We start from the raw sequence: 22,048 nt of genomic DNA, 5'->3' as shown, positions 1-22,048 counted from the left end.
GGGGACTCTCTAATACACTGTCTGTGCTGGCTGGGGTCGTCGACTGGTCGGGTCGTACTGTTATGGTTTGAAACCGACCCCAATCGCACAACACAAGACAGGTATTAGAGTAAGCCAAAACAGGGCAATATTTATTAATTAACAAAAGCGGCACAGTCCCTTTAAGGGAGAACACAAAAAACACAAGAGTCCATGAAATCTGAAACTGCGGCACTGTGCCTTTAACAGGCGAACAGGCTAAGGGACCAGAGCTAAGGGCCAGGGCTAAGGGCCAGGGCTAAGTGTCAGGGCCAGGACCAGAGCTAAGGGCCAGGGCTAAGTGTCAGGGCCAGGACCAGGGCTAAGGGCCAGGGCTAAGTGTCAGGGCCAGGACCAGGGCTAAGTGTCAGGGCTAAGTGACAGGGCCAGGACCAGGGCAAGTGTCAGGGCTAAGTGTCAGGGCCAGGACCGCTTACAGGGATGAGGACAGGGTTACGACGGCGGAGGCCTGGCACGGGGACAGGGACCCGACAGCGGAGGCCGGGCACGGAGATCCTCCTCCCGTCCCTACACCGAGTAGGGCTCTGCTGCTCAGGAAGGAATCCTCCTCCTCCTCCTCGGATGCTGCAGACGGGCAGCGCAGAACAAAGGGGGTCCGAGGGGAAACGGGATGGGCACACGCCATCCTCCCGTGGAATACTAGGGAGCGACGGCGAGCCTGGGTCCGAGGGGAAACGGGATGGGCACACGCCATCCTCCCGTGGAATAATAGGGAGCGACGACGAGCCGGGGTCCGAGGGGAACGGGATGAGCACACGCCATCCTCCCGTGGAATAATAGGGAGCAACGGCGAGCCTCACCCCAGGAACGAGGATCACAAAGAGACGCCTTCCTCCCGTGGAATCGGGAGCGATGGCGAGCCGGCTTGACGTCTGGAGTGGGAACACTGGAAACCTCCCGTAGAGAATTAGAGAGCGAAGGCGGTGTCCCACTCCAGGCAAACGGCGACAGGTGGTGATGGCTGGAACGTCGTCTCACGCCGGAGACGCGGCAGGTGATGGTAACGTACAGAATACAGAACGAACACAGAGTCCAGAACACAGAGTCCAGAACACAGAACGACCCGACAAGGACTGGAGGGGAGTCTGCAACCTAAGTACTCTCCCGACCTGATTGCAAACTCCCAGCAGGTGCGTGAAGGTAGAGGAACAAGAATGTCCAAGGGTGGGGGCTGTCAAGAGAGTAGACAGGGAAAAGTTCTCGCAAGGGTGGGGGCTGGTGAAGAGAGGAGACATGGAAAAGGGGTTCAGGGACAGGCGAATCCTCACACCTGCAAAGAAGGTAAACATCTCCATAGGCTTTCAACGGTGGCAGACTTTGATGGGTACAATGGCTGGCAGTCAATGTGTTAATGGTTGTATTTTTGTTGAGACGAACTGCCCATGAAGGTTTTACTAGGGTTGCTTTTTCAGCCTGTAAGGGTGTAACAAGTAAGTCCCCAAATGCAAATCTGTTGTCACATGCTGGTGTGTAAACTCTTGATGAACTCTACACATTCTCCCTTAACCTCTAAACTGGCGCCCCCAAAAGTGGCCATTTCTTTTACTTGAACTTGAGGACTGCATACTTTTTTTTCAAACCAAAATACTATACTTTATACTTATAGCACATGCATGAGCCTGGTCTCTTTTGAAAGATGACATTCTGAAGTTTCTGAAAATTCACTTTTAGTACTAATGAAATAGAGTAACATAGGTCTGAACTTAAGTTGTAGAAAAACTTGTTACTCTCGTTTTTCTGTAGTAGTTAGTAGTTCAGAAGTAGTATTTCCAAAAAAAATGATATGAGTGATTAGGAGCAGTTTTGGTAAAAAGTTTTTTTTAAGGAAGAAAAAAAAAAGAGCTCAGAAAACGATTTTCTCATTGACTCCAATCCATTCAATGGAGAATTCTCTTCCTGTTTTCGCTCGTGACTTTTCACCTAGATCCCTGATTCGCTCATTCCCATCTGGGGTACCATTGGAAAGCCACACTCATTCGCTACAACCCTGTCCAATATTTTTTTAGATAGCCAAATGATTGAAGGAGGTAGAGTCGGGAGTCGGGAGTGGTATTTGAAAAAATAAAAAGACTGCCGTCTACTTCGGCGCATGCCTCACATATCGGCATGTAACTCGAGAACCGCTGGTCGCCTGAAAGGGCAATCGACAGGCAACAAATAGGGCTTTAATTCAATATATATATATTGTATTAAAAAATATGCACACGGACTTCAAGATGGCGGCCGTGCAGTAGACAACTCGCACCACATGCTCCCGGTGATAATTGACTAAACTATCTGAAAACACGGCTTAAATCCGAATACCCCCCGAGAAAAGCAAAGGGGAAAACAGTTTCAAGACTACTCTATTGAGAAAATGAAATGGAAAACTCTGAGTCGGAAGGAAAAGGCGATGGAGAGTCGGAGATAAATAGGCGCTCCACTAGGCACAGACAGACCGGGAGCATGTCTATGTTCCCCGGGTCCTATGTTCCTCGGGTTCTATGTTCCCCGCTTTGATTGATTGATTGATTGAAAATTTTAGACCACCAGCCCTGATTCCAAACTCTAACCTTAACCAGTTCGAAAGAGGGCCTAAGCTTAAACGTTCGAAACAAGGCGGACATTAATAATTAATAAAATAATAAAAATTAATAAAATTTTAAATCTATTAATCAATCAAAGCGGGGAACATAGAACCCGGGGAACATAGGACCCGGGGAACATAGGGATGATCCCGACAGACCCATGTACCGGAGGCTTTGGGCCTAGGAGCGATTAGCAAGAAGCTAACGGCGGTAGACACCAGGACACAGATGGCTAGTAGGGCTGAAATAAGCGCTGGCAAAGAGGTACGCAAGGAAGAGATAGCAGCGGGTGTGGAGACTGGAGAGAGAGAAGGAAAGACGGCTATGACAATGGAAAACGTGCGCTCGCTATTGAGAGAGCTCTTGTCAGAAGAAGCCGAGAAGAGAAACCAACAAACAATGGAGGCCATGCGCGCACTGTTGAAGGAAGAAGCGGAAAGGAGGGACCAGCAGTTAATGGGGGAATTTGCACGGTTGGAGGAAAAGCTGGAGAAACAAAACAAAACTTTATTGGCAAGTTGGGAAAGAAAGATAAAAGACGGGGTGGATGGAAAGATGGAGGCATGTGAAGCTACCGTGGCTAACCTAGAAGCGAGGATGAAGGAACAGGAGATACGATACACGGAAAGAGAGGCCTCGTTGGATAGCAGAGCTACGGACCAGGATCGTTGGGAGAGGGAGTGCCAGAGGCTCCGAACTGACAGTAAGGAGATGGAAGAGAATATGGAAAATATTATCAACTATGCTAAACGGAAGAATCTGAGAGTGATCGGCATACCAGAGGAACAAGCCCCGAAAGGACAGAGGAACAATGACAGAATACTACTCAAAGATACTCGGGGGGCTAGCGGGGGTAGGAGTCTTCACTAAAAATCCCAGGCTGGAAGCGGGGTACAGAGGGGCTCCCGCGAGAAGGAAAAAGAGAGGCGAAAACGGAACAGGGAGGAGGCCACTCATAGTGGTATTCTCCAACCAACGGGACAAAGAAGCCATGCTAGACATCGCAAAAAAGAAGCGAGTTTTGACACACGAAGGATTACAAGTGAGGATATACCAAGACCTCGCCCCGTCCCTGGTCAAGAAGCAGGAGGAATACAGGGAAGTGAGAGACTACTGCTTTCAGGGGAAAGGACAGACAGGCTTTGTGAGAGGAGCCATTCTGAAGGTGACGTGGGAAGGAAGAACTACTTTGTGTGATACTCCGGAACAAGCACGACGAGCCTGTGGTATGACGGTGGGGACAGACCCCAACACGACTGAGACAGACACTTGCGGGGCAAGGACCAGAAGAAGAGCAACAGGAGAGACCGCCACAGGTGGATGACACGGGTAGCTAAGAATGGTATATAGAAGGGAGGGGAGGGGGGGAAGGGAAATAATCTATAAAATCGGGCAATTTCAATGGTTCAATATATAGGCTGTACAGGTACGGAGACACTATGGATTGTAATTTCTGATTGAATTCTCTAGGAGACATACCCCCATTCTTGAAATGCAAGGGAAAAGGCATGTATATATATGGCAGGCCCCCCTTCTTGCCGGATAATTGATATGAATATAAGATATATATAGGGGCTTTATGTAGGAATAAGAGGTTCAAGGACCCAGCTTAAAAGTGGGAAGGGGGGGGGGGGGGGGGGGGGGGGGGAAGGGGAGAATGGTATATACTATGGAAAAGGGAAATTTCTATTTTTCAATATGTGGAATGTGCAGTTATAGTTAAGTAGTTATAGTTAGTTAAGGGCACTATGGAGAGACCGAGGGCCAAACATAGACAGAAGGAGAAGTGGTTAGCTAGAAATGGGGAAGGAAGGGAAAATGTATATTTCATAAAGGCACTGCAATTTTTTTAGATAGGGGAAACTAATAGAGAGGGGAAAATGTATAGGGTATAAGGTATGGCGACCTCTACCGTTCAGTATAGGTACTGGACACACACAGACAGGTAAACGGGATAGTTATATAGGGACACTACGGAGAGGTCAAGGACCCAACATAGGCGTGAGGAGGAGTGGATAGTTAGGATTGGGGGAGGAAGGGGAAGGGTATAATACATAAAGGTGCAGCAAGTTCTGATTTAACTCTACAAAAGATACCCCCCTTCTTAATGGGTAAAGGGTATAGCTTAGAGGTTTTCGTAGGTCATATCCACTTTCTTAACAGGTATTGGATATGGTCGATGCCGGATTTGGTTTTGTTTCAATGGTTTTGTTTCAATGTTTCAATGTTTTAAGGTGATAGAGATCCAGGAGTTTAGAGGCTGAAATAGAGGGTTCCTCGAGATGGTTACGAGAGGAGGAAGGGGGGGGGGGAGTAGGGATACAGGATCAAGTTGAAGATAGTTTAGTCAAGTTGGACTTTAAATAGCAGAAATGAGAAAAAAGGAGCATGTGGTTAGAGCATACTAGGAGGGAAGAGCGGCGGGAAAGGGAGAAAGGCAGGTAAGATGCATCCTGTCAAAAGGAAGCAGGAAAGGACCTGTAGGAAGTCGGAAAAGAGGAGGGTCAGAGGTCCGTGCCCAATAGGGGGGGACGTTAGCTTTATATGTGGGGTTTGGGGGTACTTGTGTTTTTTCTCTTTTTTTATTTATTATTACAGGACACTTCGGCTGGATCACCACATCACAAAACATATAGGAGAGAGGGGGGAGGAGGGCAAGAAGAGAATGGGAAACATAGGACATAAGGATGAGTAGGAACGAAATAAAATATATGAGCTGGAACGTGAGGCGGATGAGCCACATTATTAAACTAAAACAGATCCTAGGGAAGATAAAACGATCAGGAGCAAAAAAAAATTATTTACAGGAAACACACAGCACTGGGGAAGATCTCAAGAGGATTGAGAATAGATGGAAGGGACAGGTATACTCGGCACCATTCAACTCACAAGCTAGAGGAGTAATGATACTAATAGACAAGTCGATACCATTTACTTTAAGAAATAAAATTGTAGACCCGGGAGGGAGATTTATAATATTAAGCTGTACTATAGTCTCCACGCAGGTGAACCTAGTAAATATATATGGACCAAACAATGATGACCCGCTGTTTTTTCAAGAACTGTTTATGAAAATGGCATATCTCACGGGCCAGTTCATCATGGGGGGAGACTTTAACTGCGTGAGGAGGCCGGAAATAGATAAATCAGGGGGAGTGGATACCTCCCACGGAAGAACAAGGAAAGTGATAGATACGTTTATGAGAGACCTCGACTTGGTTGAGATATGGAGAAAACTAAACCCAGGCAAGAGGGAATATTCGTGCGCTTCAAAATTACTAAGTAGGCCATCGTTCTCTAGAATATACAATTTTTTTGTTTTGACAAGCTTGATATCTAAATTTACAGGAAGTGAATATGACAGTAGATTACTGTCTGACCATTCTCTGATGACGTTAACTATGAACATGCCGGAAATAGCGAAGGCACCCCCTAGATTCAGACTCCAAACCAAGTGGCTCAACAACCCGAAATGTATGACTTAAAGTCTCACAGAGGGATCATTTGGGGAAAATAAGTAGTTTTCCTCGAGTAGTAGACTCACTCACTCACTCACTCACTCACTCACTCACTCACTCAGTCACTCACTCACTCACTCACTCACTCACTCACTCACTCACTCACTCACTCACTCACTCACTCACTCACTCACTCACTCACTCACTCACTCACTCACTCACTCACTCACTCACTCACTCACTCACTCACTCACTCACAAGCTGGAACAAGAAAATAGAGATGTATATTGTAGGTGACATTCTCTACAAAACAGCTTTGTTCAGTGTTAGATTATAGTGTCTCAGCCTGGTCGTCGTTATCAGCTTCCATCGCCTCTGTGTTATCGATCCTCTGTGTTGTGTTTGTTTTGGTTCATTAAGGCAATCGTTCAGTGGAATTTCGTACTCCAACGGCTGCTAAATGAAATTAATTGAAAGTCTTAAGAAAATAAACTAGATCTTTTTTTTTTTTTTTTTTTTTTTTTTACTCCCGGACCTTTTTTGAGGGCACTCCATCCACCCCCCCTTTTTGGGGGACAACTTCATTATTTATTATACATTTTAACTATTTACAGTGCTAAATAAAATAAAAAGTCTAGTAAAATAAGAAGAATAGTGACATTTCATTGCCCTCTCGGAGGGGGGGGAACTCAGACTAGACATTGACAAACAAATTACAACTAAGGACAATGAAGGACAACAACGAATACACATGACAAGGGAAATAGGGGGGGGGGCAGAGAGGGGAGTAAGTAAAGTAGGGGGTGAGGAGGGGGATTGAGAGAAGGGTGGGTTGTGGAATGGATGGCTCACAGGTCAATCTCATGTGATTAGGAGCCTAGATTATCCACAAGCAATTCCCAGATGCTATTAAATTGTGAGACTTCGATGTGATCCAAGGTTGAGATTGTTTCCTGTGATATGTAATTTGAGAGAAGGCCCAACCATTGCCCAGTATTCACGTTTTTTCTTGTCTTCCAGTTTAAGAGGATAGTTTTCTTGGCGGATGGAAATAGTTGTCTGGGGTGTTGATGGTGCAATGGGAGCATACATCTGTGCTTGCAAATCCCATTTGAAACATCCTGTGCTGTGGGATATGTACTCTGTGTAGCACCTTATATTGGATTAATTGAAGGTTAGTGTTGTTATTGTGAATGTGTTGGTGCAAATTTGTTCCCAGGATACGGCATTGGGAGAGAAAGCCAAGTCCTGTTCCCATTTTGTGAAGGGGAGATGGAATGTAGTGTCTGCGCTTGCCAGTATTTTGTATATTTTTTTAAATGTTTTCTTCTGTGATGTTATTTTATTCATTGCTAATATAATTGGTGGTTCAAGATCATTTTGTGTAGTGTTAATTTTAGATTTCAAAATGGATTTCAGCTGTAGAAATTGTGTTGGTCTGTCCCAATGCCGTATCCTTCAGTAAAATCTTGAGAAGTGATTAGGCTGTTGTCTGTGAAGATGTGGTGAAGATGAGTAATGCCTTTTTGTTTCCAAGCTGGGAAGTATATGGGTGATTTGCCGAGTTGAAAGTCAGGGTTGTGCCTGACAGTGGTTTAGTGTGTTACAACTTACCAGTGATTTTGTTGGCTTTCCACCAGGCTGTCAGAGTTGTGGAAATGACTGTATTCCTAAAACAACGTGATGTTTTATGCTTGTGCTAAGGAATGGCAGATCTTGTGGTGAGATTTCCATGCACACGTCCTTCTCAATGTCTTCCCAAGGGTTGTATTGTTGGGTAGGGTAAAAGATAAACTAGATTGATAAGGCTCCGTTCTATCTCTCTTGGTTGTGCGGCCTATCTCTCCTAGCTCCCTCTCCTCCTCGTGGCTCCAGGAGGGAAGGCCCTGTCTCCCTGATGTGGTCTGTCTCGCTATCCAGACTCAACTGAACTGTAATAAGCGATCTACCACTGCCTTTCTGTCATTTGTTATCTACCCATCTCATTACCTAGGCCAGGGGTGGCCAACCTTTTTTTAACCAAGATCTACTTTTTTTATTTACCACCTAGCCCGAGAGCTACCAGCCAAAATTGTATATTGTAAGCCGTCATTTGAGGCTTTATAAAAGCAGCATAATGAACACAAATCTGTCAGTGCCGAGTCCGACCTCATCTTAAATAACAAACAGCATTGATTGTTGTAGTTAACAAGGAGAGGAAGAGTTGATTTTTTATTTTTTTTTATAATCGAATTTTATTAATCAAGATCTACTTGAAATCAGCCCGCAATCTACCTGTCGATCGCGATCGACTGGTTGGGCACCACTGACCTAGGCAATGGCTGTCTCTCTGTATGTCTGTGAACAGAGTGTCCCCCCCCCCCCCTTTGCTTGGGGACGACGACGACTGCTCTGTCTACTGAGCATGGTTTTATCTTTTTAAGGAATGTGGCCATGACTAGCTCCTCTAACTCGCCACGCTGTTGCTTGCCACCTATCTCTAATCACCCCATTTGACCCCTATCTCTGTCCTCACAGGCACAGCTGTCAACGTGTGAAATGTGTCTGTCCGAACACAAGACCATTTTTGTCTGAATAACTTATCCTGTTATAATCATCACGAAAACGAGTCATATCTTTCATCAGTCTTTCACTTCCTCTCTTATCTCATTTAGAAAGGAAAACGTTGACACAACGTGGACATTTCAGATTCACTGAAATCCTTAAATAGGTTTAGATTGTCCTTGTTTTGAAAGGCCACACGTGTTCTTCTGCTTTGATGGTATAAATTTGACTGTGACAGGAATGATAGGAGAGAGTAGAAGAGAGGCAGAGAGCTGAACTCAAACTCACAACATCCTTCCCTTGTTTACCCCCCCCTGTCTCCCCCACATAGGAGCCCACCAGCGACGTCTGTCCCACAGCGTGCCCCTGTCCCTGAGGCGCTCGACCAGCGGTCCCAGGGCGCACTGGGTGGACCGGGGCATCCTGAAGCGCTCGACCAGCGGTCCCAGGGCGCACTGGGTGGATCGGGGCATCCCAGAGGCCTACGAGATCAAGGTCTATGAGATCGACAACGTGGAGAAGATGCAGAGAGGAGGAGTGGCCGGCAAACAGGTGACAAGATTCATCTCCCTTCTTATTCATATACAGTATGGTACCTTCTGGTGCATCGAAATCAGGATTTGGTGATTTTCACATTTATAGTTATTTGTTATTTGTTATTTGTTACATTTATAGTTGAATTGGAGGGTTTGCATGGTGTTATCCGTTGAGCAATCTATGGCTAATGTAGGACCCTTGGACCATCTTGCACCATCTAAAAAACAATGCATGGATGTCAATCTGAAAGTTAGGCTTTTTGCTCAATTCCTGAGAAGTTGTCTTTTTAAGGTTTTCACCCTCCATCACAATGTATTTTATATTGTTTATATGATTTCATATCGGGACATATTATAGGAATTAGAATTTTCCTGTGTCTTCATATGAATGTGAATGTGAAGGGTTTAGAGTAGGGGTGTAACGGTACGTGTATTCGTCCTGCGACTTCATGGTACGGACGTCACGGTTCGGTACATCCAGCCATACGACGAATACGTCTCATACGACACTAGGTGAAACTAGGGTTGCACATTTGACAAATGTATGCTCAATATCTTTACTTTACTTTACTCTGGCTTACTAACAGTCTTAACACAGAAGGTCATTCATTTAACGTTGAATATCAAGCTTGTATTGCCACATTTAGATGATGAATAAAACGTTGAAGCTTGTAAAGGCATGATGACAAGCCGACAGAACAAATGAACAAATCCAACCTATACTTTTGCTGATCTGGACTGGTCCTCTGAGCTCCTCTCCAGTCTAGCTGCTGCAGTGTTTAAATCCAAAATATTGATAAATCCTCTGCCATTGTTGTGTAACATGGCATCTCTTCTCTAGAGTCTTCTTTCTCTGCTTCACGTGAAGTTAAACCCACTCTAGAAGTAGGGTGACCAGATGCAAAAAGTCCAAAAGTGGGACAACAGTAAGATTTTGGTGGGACAAAGTGGGACAACAGTACGATTTTGGTGGGACAAAGTGGGACAACAGTACGATTTTGGTGGGACAAAGTGGGACAGATAGATAATGTAAAATGTTTTATTAGAATAACTGCCATGGTCTTCACTGAATAGATTTAAATCAAAGGTTAAAGGTTAAATCAAAATAAATACAAATTAAATACCACCTAACATCTGTTTTAAATATTCAAACGTCATCACTTGACAGGAATGTCTTGTGTTTGATATTCCCTGTTAACACAGAACTAGGGAAAACAGTGTAGTATAATACAAAAATAATAATACAAATAAATTGTGTTTCTATATTAGAATAACTGCCATGGTCTTCACCGAATAGATTTAAATCAAAGGTTAAAGGTTACCACAGTCGGCTGACCTGTATGAATGGGAGTGTTGTACTGTGTGATAGACACTTGTTATCTCAGCTGCAGTGACCTTGTCCGTCTGGCTATCATTGTTTGGTTTAAAAAGAAACGTATCCATAGATCTGGATGTTTCTTTTTGGTGAGCCACTTTCAAGTGAGACTCACGTCCACTGTGGCGCTTCAAGTTGTATTCTCCTCCATGCGCAATTGAAAACGAACTATGACACAAAACACAGAAAGCCTGCTGCGGATTGCCTGCCATCTGCCTCACCCAGTCATGTGTCGTTTGCCAGTCTTGGTTGTAACTGCAGGTCCGTTTCTTTTTACTGCTTTCCATCTTGAACTAGTTCGCTTGTAATGTTGTTGTGTTTTTTTTGACCAATCAGATTTGCGATATGAGGTAGCGTCACGACTCAGTCTCAGTCACGTCACAAGCAGGCAAGCAGCACGCTAAAGTACTATAACCAATCAGAGCAATGTGTGTGGACAAGAGGCGGGTTGCTACGTTTACTGTCTGTAGGGAGGGGCTTTTAGACGCATGTTTTTTTTGGCTTCGAAAAGAGGGACATCCTCTCAATATGAGGGACGCGGGACATTTGGTCAAATGGTGGGACAGTACAACCAAAAGGGGGACACCTGGTCACCCTATCTAGAAGTGAAACTGAAACTTAAAAAGTATACATTGGTGGGGGGTGGGGGCAGTAGGCAATTCATTTACTAGGATTCCTGAACACAGAATGACACCGTTATCACTGACTGACTACCGCAGCAAGCCTAGGTGGAACTAAGTATAACTTAATAAAAAATTATTATATTTAATAATAATAATTATTATTATTATAAATATATAATAATCATTATAAATATATTTTTCCTGTTGTACCGAACTCGTACTGAACCGTGACCCCAAAACCGAGGTACGTACCGAACCGTGGCTTCTGTGTACTGTCACACCCCTAGTTTGAGCAGGTTTTAATCTCAAAATGTATAAAAATTTTCTATACTGTATATAAAGAAAATATACTAGATGTACAGTTACATATTACATATAAAAAACATGTTAATTTTTACAGGCCGTTTTAGAATATGTCAGATTGAAACCAATACATTTCTTCTTTTTAATATTTGACTGTAGAATTTTTCTGACCCAATATGGTGCAGAGAACCCCACTAAAAACAAAACACAAGTAACTTAGAATCAGTAGTAGCAGTCGTGTCTTTGAAAAGCATCCCATCTAACTGTGTAATATGGTCAGGCAATGTTTAGAATGATCATGAAGTTCCACCTTTTGTTTTCACTACACAAGACCTGTCGTCCATGGCCTTATATGGTATGTGTGTGTGTGTGTGTGTGTGTGTGTGTGTGTGTGTGTGTGTGTGTGTGTGTGTGTGTGTGTGTGTGTGTGTGTGTGTGTGTGTGTGTGTGTGTGTGTGTGTGTGTGTGTGTGTGCAGAGAGAGAGAAAGAGAGAGAGAGAGAGACTCTCTACAGTCCTCTTGTTCACTCAACCTCTAAATATTTGTGTATTCAGTGCCCAGTAACTATCCTCTCTGCCCTAACATAAAGTGTGTGTGTGTGTGTGTGTGTGTGTGTGTGTGTGTGTGTGTGTGTGTGTGTGTGTGTGTGTGTGTGTCTGTGTGTGTGTGCGTGTGTGTGCATGTGTGTGCATGTGTGTGCATGTGTGTGTGCGTGCATGTGTGTGCGTGTGTGTGTGTGTGTGTGTGTGTGTGTGTGTGTGTGTGTGTGTGTGTGTGTGTGTGTGTGTGTGTGTGTGTGTGTGTGTGTGTGTGTGTGTGTGTGTGTGTGTGTGTACAGGGGCCAGCCTGCTTCAGTGCCAGGCTGAAGTTCCTGGAGCACCGGCAGCAGAGGATCTTGGAGGTCCGAACCAAATACAGCGGCCTGAAGAGAGAACTGGAGCGGGCCAAGCAGAACCTCATGTTGGAACCCGCCAGGTGGAACCAAGAGTGTGAGTCAAGTTATATATCGTATTTGCTTATCGCGTCCCGCTCTGAGCCTTATGAGATACCCCTTATCTCCTATGATACCTACTGTATCCCCAACGAACAACTACATGCACCCACACCTGTATGGGGCCCCGCCCCTATGGAGGCGTAGCCCATATAACCATGACTCTGGTCACCAAACACCCTTCCTCTATTTTCGTTCCAGCATACTGGCTGCGTGCACCATACGTAACTAGCAGGATGAAAAAGATCAGAGTCATAATGTTGAAAGCTTACCGGAGGTTGCTGGCCCCTGGCATCTTCGACGCATGTTTTCGGCGACACGACGGGCCTATGTTGATGTTCCTCGTCTGATGACAGCAGATCGAGGTTCAGCTGTACAAGATTGGCTGTCGGGCCAGCTTGTACCCAGGTAGGCCCTGTGTCTTCAGGCATGGGTATTAGTGTTAGTAATGCTGGTTTGTTTTGTTACACAACCATGTTGTGTGTTGGCGCCGGGGGCAGGATGGTTTGGTGAACGTTCACTGCAGGGAACGATTTCCAAGCTGTCTTGGGCGTGCTACTAAACATCTAATGCTATCATTCATTCATGCTACATGCTATCGCTAATGCCACATGCTACCACTACTGCTAACTGCTACGCTGTTCTAATGTCTCCGCCGTGAGATGTTGTCACTTCTCCCTCCTCTTGCCCGGTTCATCAATGAAGGTCAGTCGGTAGCTGTTGTGTTTTTTTTTGCTGAGTCCTATTTACCTTTTTTCGGGTAAATGGGTTGACAACAGGGTAGGCCGTGGCTAGGTAGCCTAGCCAGGTATGTTACCTTGTGTTCCGGCGGGGTCTATGGAACGGTGTCCCCATCTGGGGCGATGCGTGAGCTCGGCGGTGTAGCAGTAGAGCTATATTACTGCAGGATGGGACTTAACGGCGGGTTATGGCTCAGCTGGCTAGTTCCTATCCACATTGGCGTCGGGTAGTGGGGCTATGGGTCCAGCCGACATGGTAAACATGTTGCGTGTCTGTGCGCAGGTGGTTGTTGATCTGGGTCCCACATCGCCTCACGCTAGGCTGTAGTAGTATAGGGGCAGGGCCGCCTGGGAGAAATGTGAGGCCCTGTGCGAATTTAAACGCGAGGCCCCCCACCCCCTGAGTAGTGGGCTATTGTTTCGTTCTGTCACTCTGCTATGAGAAGGTCTGTCTTGCTACAGTTTTTTCTCCTCTCAACCATTCATACTGACGGTCAATCGGTATACTGGGGGAGTAGTGCGGGGGGGGCTTTGTTTACCTTTTTTGGTAAATGGGCTAAGCTAGGGCTGGTGTGCTGTTGTGAATATTTTGAATGAAGGCGGGACTAGTTCGCTCTGGTCCGCCTCCCCTTAACGTTGTGTGTATGGGTTTGCTCATTCTACAGTATTTTGTGGTTTAGTTCTTTTATTCATTTAACCCTTTCATGGTGCACACCACAGTGGAGGTTGCTGTTTGCAACCACCACTGGTGCTCCGTGTTAACATCAGTCCTTTGTTTTTGACATATTGAAACAGTGCCCCGCCCGGCCGACGCCATGGGTGGGTCGGCCTGGCGAGTGGCTGGTGGGCTGTTAAAGCTTGTACCGCCACGGTATGGAATTGGCAACGATTAGAACTGTGTTCGAATTGCTGTTTTTTTCTATAAAAAAAATGGTGTCTGGTGGCGGGGCCTTGAGGGCCAGCCGACGTCGACACATCGCGCGAGGTTGTTGACGTTATTAGCTTTGACCCAGCCGCAAGCTATAACCGCTCAGGGTTCCCCTCTCCGCAGGGGATTTTGGTCTTCTGCTGGAGCGCGGGCGGTATTGTCCTAGGCCCTACACCGCCTCACACCGCGCAGCCAGAAGAAGAGAGAGCACGGCCTCGTCAGCAGCGATGACGAGGCCCTCGACAGGCGGCCATGTTTTCCCCCGCCGGAGGTATCCTGGGCGTTGATTCGACAGGTGTCCACAAGGCCGACAGCCTTGGCGGCCGAGGGATCGGCCATGTAGGATGGGTTCGGCTTGAACAAACAAGCCGTCACCGTCCTGCCGCGAGCAGCCCGCTCTCCGATCACTCCCTTCCCCAACACCAAAAAAAAAAAAAAGTGGGTGATTGTTTCCTTTGGCTGCGGGCCGCGTGCCTTCGTTGATGCGCGGGCGGCCCCCCTTTCGCTTCTCATGGGGACAGAGGCTGACACCCAGTTGATGGCTGAGCCTGGGTCTGTCCGTGAGAATGTTGTGCTGTCAAGCGGCTCCCACACCTTGAGCTGTGTTGGTTGAGCCTGGTGTTACGTCTGTCAACTTAAGTGTTGTCAGCAGGGGGGCTCGAAACCTTTTGAGGCACACAGTGCGGGCTTCCCCGGCCTCGCCTTCGCCAGGCCAGGTATCATGTTGGTGCCTCCCACTCCTGAAATATTGGCAAGTGGTCGCAGGTGATTTGGGGTGGTAGTAATATCACTGCAGGGCTACGGTGTGTAGGAACCCATGGGGGCCTTACACCTTGCATGTCCGGCTGCAGAACAACTCCTCAGCATGTTCTGGAGGGGTGTTCAGTGGGGGGGCTTTTTTCATCGGAAGCCCCCCGTATCAGACCGGCCCTTTCTGTCGGGGTTCCCCCTTGGGTGCGATTGCCTCGTGGGTGGTGTCAGGGTCAGATGTTCCGACACGGAACGCGCTGCTCGCACGGTTCCAGGTTTGGCTACGCACAGCGGGGGGACCGGGCCAACTATCTACAGTTCCTGGCGGACCTGCGCCACGTGACGGCGGGTGCGTTGGGAGTGTCGTCACATATGACTACGGCAGTACCATATGTCGAGGTGGATGGAGAGAACGCTGAGGCGGGGACTTGTGTTTACACAACCCCACCCGTTTTCAGGTTTGGTACAGACCCTATTGTCAGGGTCTCCAGCAGTGACAGCTCTGGTCAACGAGATCCAATCTCTGTGGACGAAGCAAGCCATCGTCGTGGCGTTCTCCTCCCGGTGTTCTCTGCCTGAGAAGTCGGGAGGGAGGGGTGTAAGACCCAGGCTGGACCTGTCCCATGGGAAGGTTCAGCATTTTTTGGATCGTCTCCTACCTGTTCAACACTGTCAGGTGGGGGTCTGGTTCTCCTCCATAGACCTGTAGGATGCGTATGCGCATCTCCGATCTTCCATCCTAGGGCTTACCTACGCTTCCTTTGCAGGGTTAGCGTATGAGTACCAGAGGCTGCCGTTCGGTTTTCTCTGGCTCCCCGCATCTTCACCAAGTGCGTGGAGGCCGCACTGGAGCCTCTGCGTCGTCAGGGGTTACGGAGTGTTCTGCCCTGATGACGTTCTGGTCCTTCGCGGTCAAGGTGGATCGTCAGGTCTCGTACCAGGCAGGTCTCTACCAGCCTGGGGTTGCTGTAGACTGGATGTAGAGTACTCCTCTTCCCAGTCAACGGTTGGAGGGCTATGGGCACCCATCTCAGAGCGTGTTGTCAACACGCTCGGGAGGTTCCGTCCTAGGACGGTTACGGCGCTGTCTCACGTCGCGTTTTCACCGACGCCTCCCTCGCTGGTGACGCGTCGGGCCAACGCAGTAGGGGGCAGCTGGCAAACCATGCTGCCCGGTCTGCGCTACGTTCAATGTGTTGGTGTTGAAAGCGGTCCTTCTGGTCCACAAATGGTGTTGATCAGGACGGACGATACGACGTCAGTGTCGTGTATCGACAGACAGGGAGGAGTACGCTCCCCCTGTCTGCACCAGGCGGCGGGCGGCTGGCTATGGGCGTCCTCCATCTGCGTGGCCTGAGGGCTCCCCACATCCCCGGCAGGGAGAATGTGGGTGCAGGTGTACTGTCGCGGGGCGGTCCTCATCCTGACGGGTGAGGATTACGTCTGGACATGGCCAGGCAGGTCTGGGACCGATGCCGTGCCGCCAGGGATTCTTCCCCATACATCTGTTAGGTCAGTTGTTGGGACGGGTACGTTGAGGGGCGCAGGTTCTTGATCCTGATGGTGTTACCATCTGGAATGCGCATGCTCCCTCCACTGTCGCGCTTACGCGGGCAGATGACGTATGTTCCAAGTGTGGTGTAAGGCGGGGGGCCGGGACTCAGTCTCCTGCCCCCTGGATGCTGTCCTTAGTTACCTCCAGTCTCTCCTTGATAGACTGTCGGCTTCGACGGTGAGGGTATATGCAGCAGCTATATCCTCCTATCATGAGGGGTTTGAGGGGATGTCTTGTTCAGCCACCCTCTTGTGAAGCGTTTCCTGCTTGGCGCTCGACGCGTTAAGCCGGTGCAACGCTCCTTGGCTCCGACTTGGGATCTTCAATTGGTCCTCGGTCGGTTGTCCTTGGCCCCGTTTGAGCCGCTTGAGCAGGCTCAAAGGCTGTCCTTCAAGACCGCGTTCCTACTGGCTGTCACTTCCGCTAAACGCGTAGGTGAGCTCTGTGCTCTCTCGGTACGTCCAGAGTGCCTGTCTTTTCGGACCGATTGCGGTGCCACTCTGCGACCTAATCCTGCTTTCGTGCCTAAGAATATCCGGAGTTCCTTCCGCTCTCGGGATATTGTGGTTCAGGCGTTTCGTCCTCCTCCTCACACTAGTGAGTTAGATGCGGGCCTTCACCTGTCATGTCCAGTCCGTGCTTTGGGGATTTACCTCAGCCGTACTCAGGACTTCAGGGTTACCGACCAGCTTTTTGTCTGTTACGGTGGGGCTCGTGCTGGTAAGGCACTGTCGAAGCAGCGCCTGTCCCATTGGTTGTGCGAGGGCATTACCCTCTGCTACACGTTGGCTGGGCAGGATCCCCCTGGGGGCGTCAGGGCGCACTCCACTCGTGGGGTGGCTGCTTCTGCCGCTCTCCTGGGTGGGGCCTCGGTGGAGGACATCTGTGCTGCAGCTTCATGGTCCTCCCCGGGTCCCTTTGTAAGGTTTTACCTCATGGACATGACCGGGGGTTCTGTCTCCCAGGCGGTTTTGGGGTCTGTGGCCTTTCCTGCTTCCCGTCCTTGGTCGGGTAGCAGGAGTGTATGGGTATGGGCCACAGTGTGTTGAGTCACACGTGGTTCCGCCTGTACGGTGTGTTCAAGGGGTTCTGGTTCCCTCTTGTTCGCATTCAGGTGGAGTTGACTGCGCCCCCCCTTCATTAGGAAGGATGGGGTGACAGGGCTCCTCGCACCCCTTGATGTGGGCTTACGGTTCCTCAGGGGGTACATCTGTCGGGTCTCGCGTCCGCTCTTCCCCATATCTCATAAGGCTCAGAGCGGGACGCGATAAGCAAATACGATATATAACGATAGGTTATGTAGATAACCTAGTTATATTAGTATTGGCTGAGCGTCCCGCTCTGCGCGGCCCTGAGTTCCCTCTTGAGGGATCTTTTCCTGGAACGGGATTTGGCGAGGAAGGGTGTTTGGTGACCAGAGTCATGGTTATATGGGCTACGCCTCCATAGGGGCGGGGCCCCATACAGGTGTGGGTGCATGTAGTTGTTCGTTGGGGATACATAGGTATCATAGGAGATAAGGGGTATCTCATAAGGCTCAGAGCGGGACGCTCAGCCAATACTAATATAACTAGGTTATCTACATAACCTATCGTTATGCAAGTATTTCATTCGTTTTTCCTGTTGGTTTTTTGGTTTTGTTGTTACTGTTATTACCTCCACCAAGGAGGTTGTGTAATCAGTTCCATCTGTAAGTAAGTCCCGTGAAAGCAATGGTCGGATTTCCATAAAAGTAGCTGTGCACATTTATGACCCCAAGAACACCCTATTGATGTTGGTGACCCCACGAACTTTCCTCTAGTGCCACCATCAGCCCAACATGTTCAGATAGCGTGATCTTTTTTCGTAGCCGCAGTTTGCGGAGACGCTCTCTGATTGGCCACTGATGTTTCTGGTCATGTGACATGTGCGGCCAATCGTGTGACGCCTGTTTCTTTCACTCTTTCGAAGTTGGTTAAGGTTAGAGTTTGTCTTAGAGCAGAGTTAGGTAGTTTGCATGCTGTTCGAGGCGGAAATGGGCAAAGACACAGGCGTCACGCGATTGGGTGCACATGTCACATGACCAGAAACGTCAGTGAGCAATCAGAGAGCGCCTCCGCAAACTGCGGCTACGAAAAAAAATCACATGTTCAGATAAGCACCTCTCCCGATCTGTTTGTCATACAGTCACAACATCCACACCCCCTAGAGGAAGACACCTATTGATTTTAGAGATGCCATGATGCAATGGGTGCATCTCCTGACTGTCTTACAGTCACAAGGTTAGCGACCCTGTGACCTTTCACCAGGGTTCGAATTATCACCTGAGAGCTATGGGGGCCCCCTGATTTTTTTTTTTTTTTACTATTTTTTTCCTGAAATTGTGGCTGTTTTCGAAGTCATATTTAGAGGAATATCTCATTAGGATTAGTCTAATACTAAGTAATAATGACATCACACAACAGTCTAATCATTAGACTATTGTGTGATGTCATTATTCAGTCTCATTCTTAACCATCAATATTTGTTCATTTTCTTACTCACCTCTGATATATAATGCCATATTTACTTATTTGCATTTTGCATCTGATCAAATACAACAATTTAATTTGAAAACATTTGACCAAATTTATGAACTTGAATTAACATTTATTTGTCTCTGCACTTATAAATCAAAAACTAACAAAATAATATAATGGAAAATAAATAGTTGTATGGCACAACAGCAGCATTTATCAGGATACAGTAAGTAACATTATCATCTGATAATAAAATGAACATAAAATAAATACTTGTATAAATCTAAATAAAGAATGTTTTTTTTCATCTCTGTGGCATGATCTGTGCACAAGAATGATCGGATCGGTGAGCTGGCCTGACTGTCGCACCGTTCAACTCATTAAGTGTCATAAGGGGGTTCAATTTGGTATACGGCAACCTTTCTTTAGCGACAGTATATGCTGCCCTGAATGAACTGGCTGTCTCCTTGAGCAAAGCAGATGTGATTTCGCTCACTTTTTTTGGAAGCAAGCTGGTTTTGACTTTCTATTTCTATAGCTTGCTTATGAGCAATGCTATCACTGTGCAAGTATATTTTCTTCCTCAACTTCTTGCTCTGAGAGCTAGTCACAGTCCCATTCATCCACTGCTCTGCCAAATGGGCTCCAAATGATTTATTTAACATGTCTTGGCGTTTTTACATGGAAGGCAGCCAATGCATCCCTCCTTGGCAAATAACCAGCTATATTTATTTTTCCAAAAGTTCCACTGACTCGGACCCCAGCATTGTGGTGGTTGAGTAGCAGCACAGTCCAGGTCTAGTGGTGGAGACTCGGGTCTGGCAGTGGCAACCGGCGCGGTAACAATAACAGGTGCACTGTGCACAGGAGCAGCAGAGCTAACACTAGTACTAGCAATAGCAGTGTCAACTTCAGTGACAGTAGCGCTGCTAGTTGCTGCACTAACAGCGTCAGTCTTTGGCCTTTTTATGAAACCAAAGCTGTCCAGCTTTGTACAGCCTTGCAGCGGGTTGAGCCTTTTTTTTGGCGGCATGTGGCGTACTGTTTAGTGTTTATGTTTTCAGTTGCAGGACATGGACCGGCAGCTTTCTGTTTACAGCAGCTGCTTGCTGCTTCTTCTTCACTAGGTTGGAGTAGCGTTAAACTTATGGGCGACGCTCATGGGCGACGCATAGCGGCTAGGAGGTGAAATGCAGCCTATTCCACAACAATTAATTCATTATTTTAAAAACTGAAAAGAAAAATATGATCTATTAACAATTTATTTAGGTAACATAAATAATACTAATTCGTACATAAAAAAAAATTATATTATTTTTGAGAGACCCCCACAGGGTATCTAATGGGTTGTTGTCCAATAAGGAGTAAATTGTTGTTAAACAGGGGGGAATGCGTGTGCCATTTATGGCAGTTAGTGCACGCTTTCTGGGTGTCACGCCAAATCAAGTTTCAAGTTCAAGTTTCTTTATTAGTTGGTGGCTAGGTGGTGCAGTGGGCAAGGCGCTCACCACCAATGCAGGAGACGCTGGGTTCGAGCCCAGCTCTCCGCATTGCTATCAGCTTGGCTGGTCGTTCATACTAATACAATTGGCAGTATTAGGGGGTGGGAAGCTGATGGGTGGGGATTGGACGTTGTGGACAGCGACTCCTACAGGTCGGTTGGTGCGCCTGCGCAGCAGAATCAGGAAGCGACGGGGGCGGCGTGCCCTCCAAACGCAGACCCCCGACGCTGAGAGATAGCGCTGTGCAGGTGAAAAGATGCGACTGCTGCTTCCTCGAGTACCGGAGGGGACACGTGATGTAAGGCTTAGTCCACATTGCAGCCGGCTTGTGGGAGGCATGGCCTAACAGCGTTCGAGACAGGGGAGGGTAGAATTGGACGATACGAAATTGGGAAGGGAGAAAATAGAAAATGGGAGAAAAAAGTAGATAAAAAAAAAAATCTTTATTAGTTGTCATACAGAAGTACAGAATACTTTTATACAAAATGCTTCTTTCTGTTACGCTCCAGAGACTGTGCTAGACAGAAATAGATAAGTATAAAATAAAATAAGTATAGCAGTATAAAATAGAAGTCACGTACGTAGACACAAGTGTTCAGTATGTACATATGTAAAATGTTTTAATGCAGAGTAGAAATAACTGAGTTACCATACAATATACTATACAATATACTAATATACAATACTATATAGTGCAAAGGAGAAATGGGATGAGGTACAATTTAGGTACAATTTACAGTAAGGTGTAATGAGGTATGGGTTGTAGTGCAAATTCTTTACCAATAAATATAAAGTGTGTTTAGGTGTTCTAAAGTGTGTAAAGTGGGTGCTGCAGTGAGTTGTTTGTTTAAAGTGAGTGTGTGCGTGTGGATGTGTGTGCTGTGAGTGCATTTGATGGTTGTTACATAGTGTTATTGTTCGTTGAGCATCCTGATCACATGTGTGATAAGAGGGACAAATCGTAATTTACATTGCTTAATTGAAATGTTGGTATACACAATATCCTGAAGTCTATAAGGGGTTACTATCTTCTCCTCCAATGGTCGCCAGGACACAGCTGCTTGAGCGTCAAACCAAGTGATGAGAGGTCTCAAAGAGTAAGCTTGAAAATAATATTTGAAGTCTGGAAATGCTAAACCCCGTCGAGTTTACTCCTCTGTGCAGTGGATCTCTTTAAGCGTGGGCGTTTGTTGTTCCAGACAAATTTATATGCAGCAGAGTGCAGTTCTTGCCAGTAACCAACAGGAGGAGGTATAGCATGGAGCTGATAAAGTTAATTCTGGGTAAAACATTCATCTTAATTATTGAGGCACGGGCCTGTAATGAGTTTTTTAATTTGGACCACCTGTTGAAATAATTTGTAATCCTGTCACACAAGCTGGAGTAGTTATACTTTACTGTCTGGCTAATAGTGGGGAATATTTCAATCCCAAGACACTTAAAGTGCTCTACCATGAGTATGTTTGCTGGGAGGATGGTTGCCTTCACAGTCTCATTGAGTGGAAGGAAGGCTGTATTGTGAATTGGTGAGTATATCTAGCTTGGTGGTGTATTCGCTTAATCTATTGTACACAACTCTCTCATAGACTTTGGATAGAGCTGGTAACACGGATATTGGACGGTAATTATTAATACTATT

The 22,048-nt window shown here is 46.9% G+C and overlaps 1 protein-coding gene across 1 annotated transcript in view; it reads left to right on the top strand.

Annotated features, from left to right (window-relative positions):
• The window catches only part of kif26bb (kinesin family member 26Bb), a gene marked incomplete at both ends in the record, with an annotated part of 127,822 nt that overhangs the window by 89,518 nt on the left and 16,256 nt on the right, over nt 1-22,048 (top strand). The window contains 2 exons of the mRNA XM_084314202.1: nt 8,940-9,160; nt 12,284-12,434. Coding sequence (XP_084170328.1) covers nt 8,940-9,160; nt 12,284-12,434 — 372 coding nt within the window. The remainder of the gene's footprint in view (nt 1-8,939; nt 9,161-12,283; nt 12,435-22,048) is intronic.

This window comes from Notolepis coatsorum (assembly GCF_963971535.1).
Source record: "Notolepis coatsorum genome assembly, chromosome: 5".
In the NCBI taxonomy this organism is placed as follows: Eukaryota; Metazoa; Chordata; class Actinopteri; order Aulopiformes; family Paralepididae; genus Notolepis; species Notolepis coatsorum.
The sequence above is the reverse complement of the archived record's forward strand: the minus strand, read 5'-3'. Positions and strand labels throughout refer to the sequence as shown.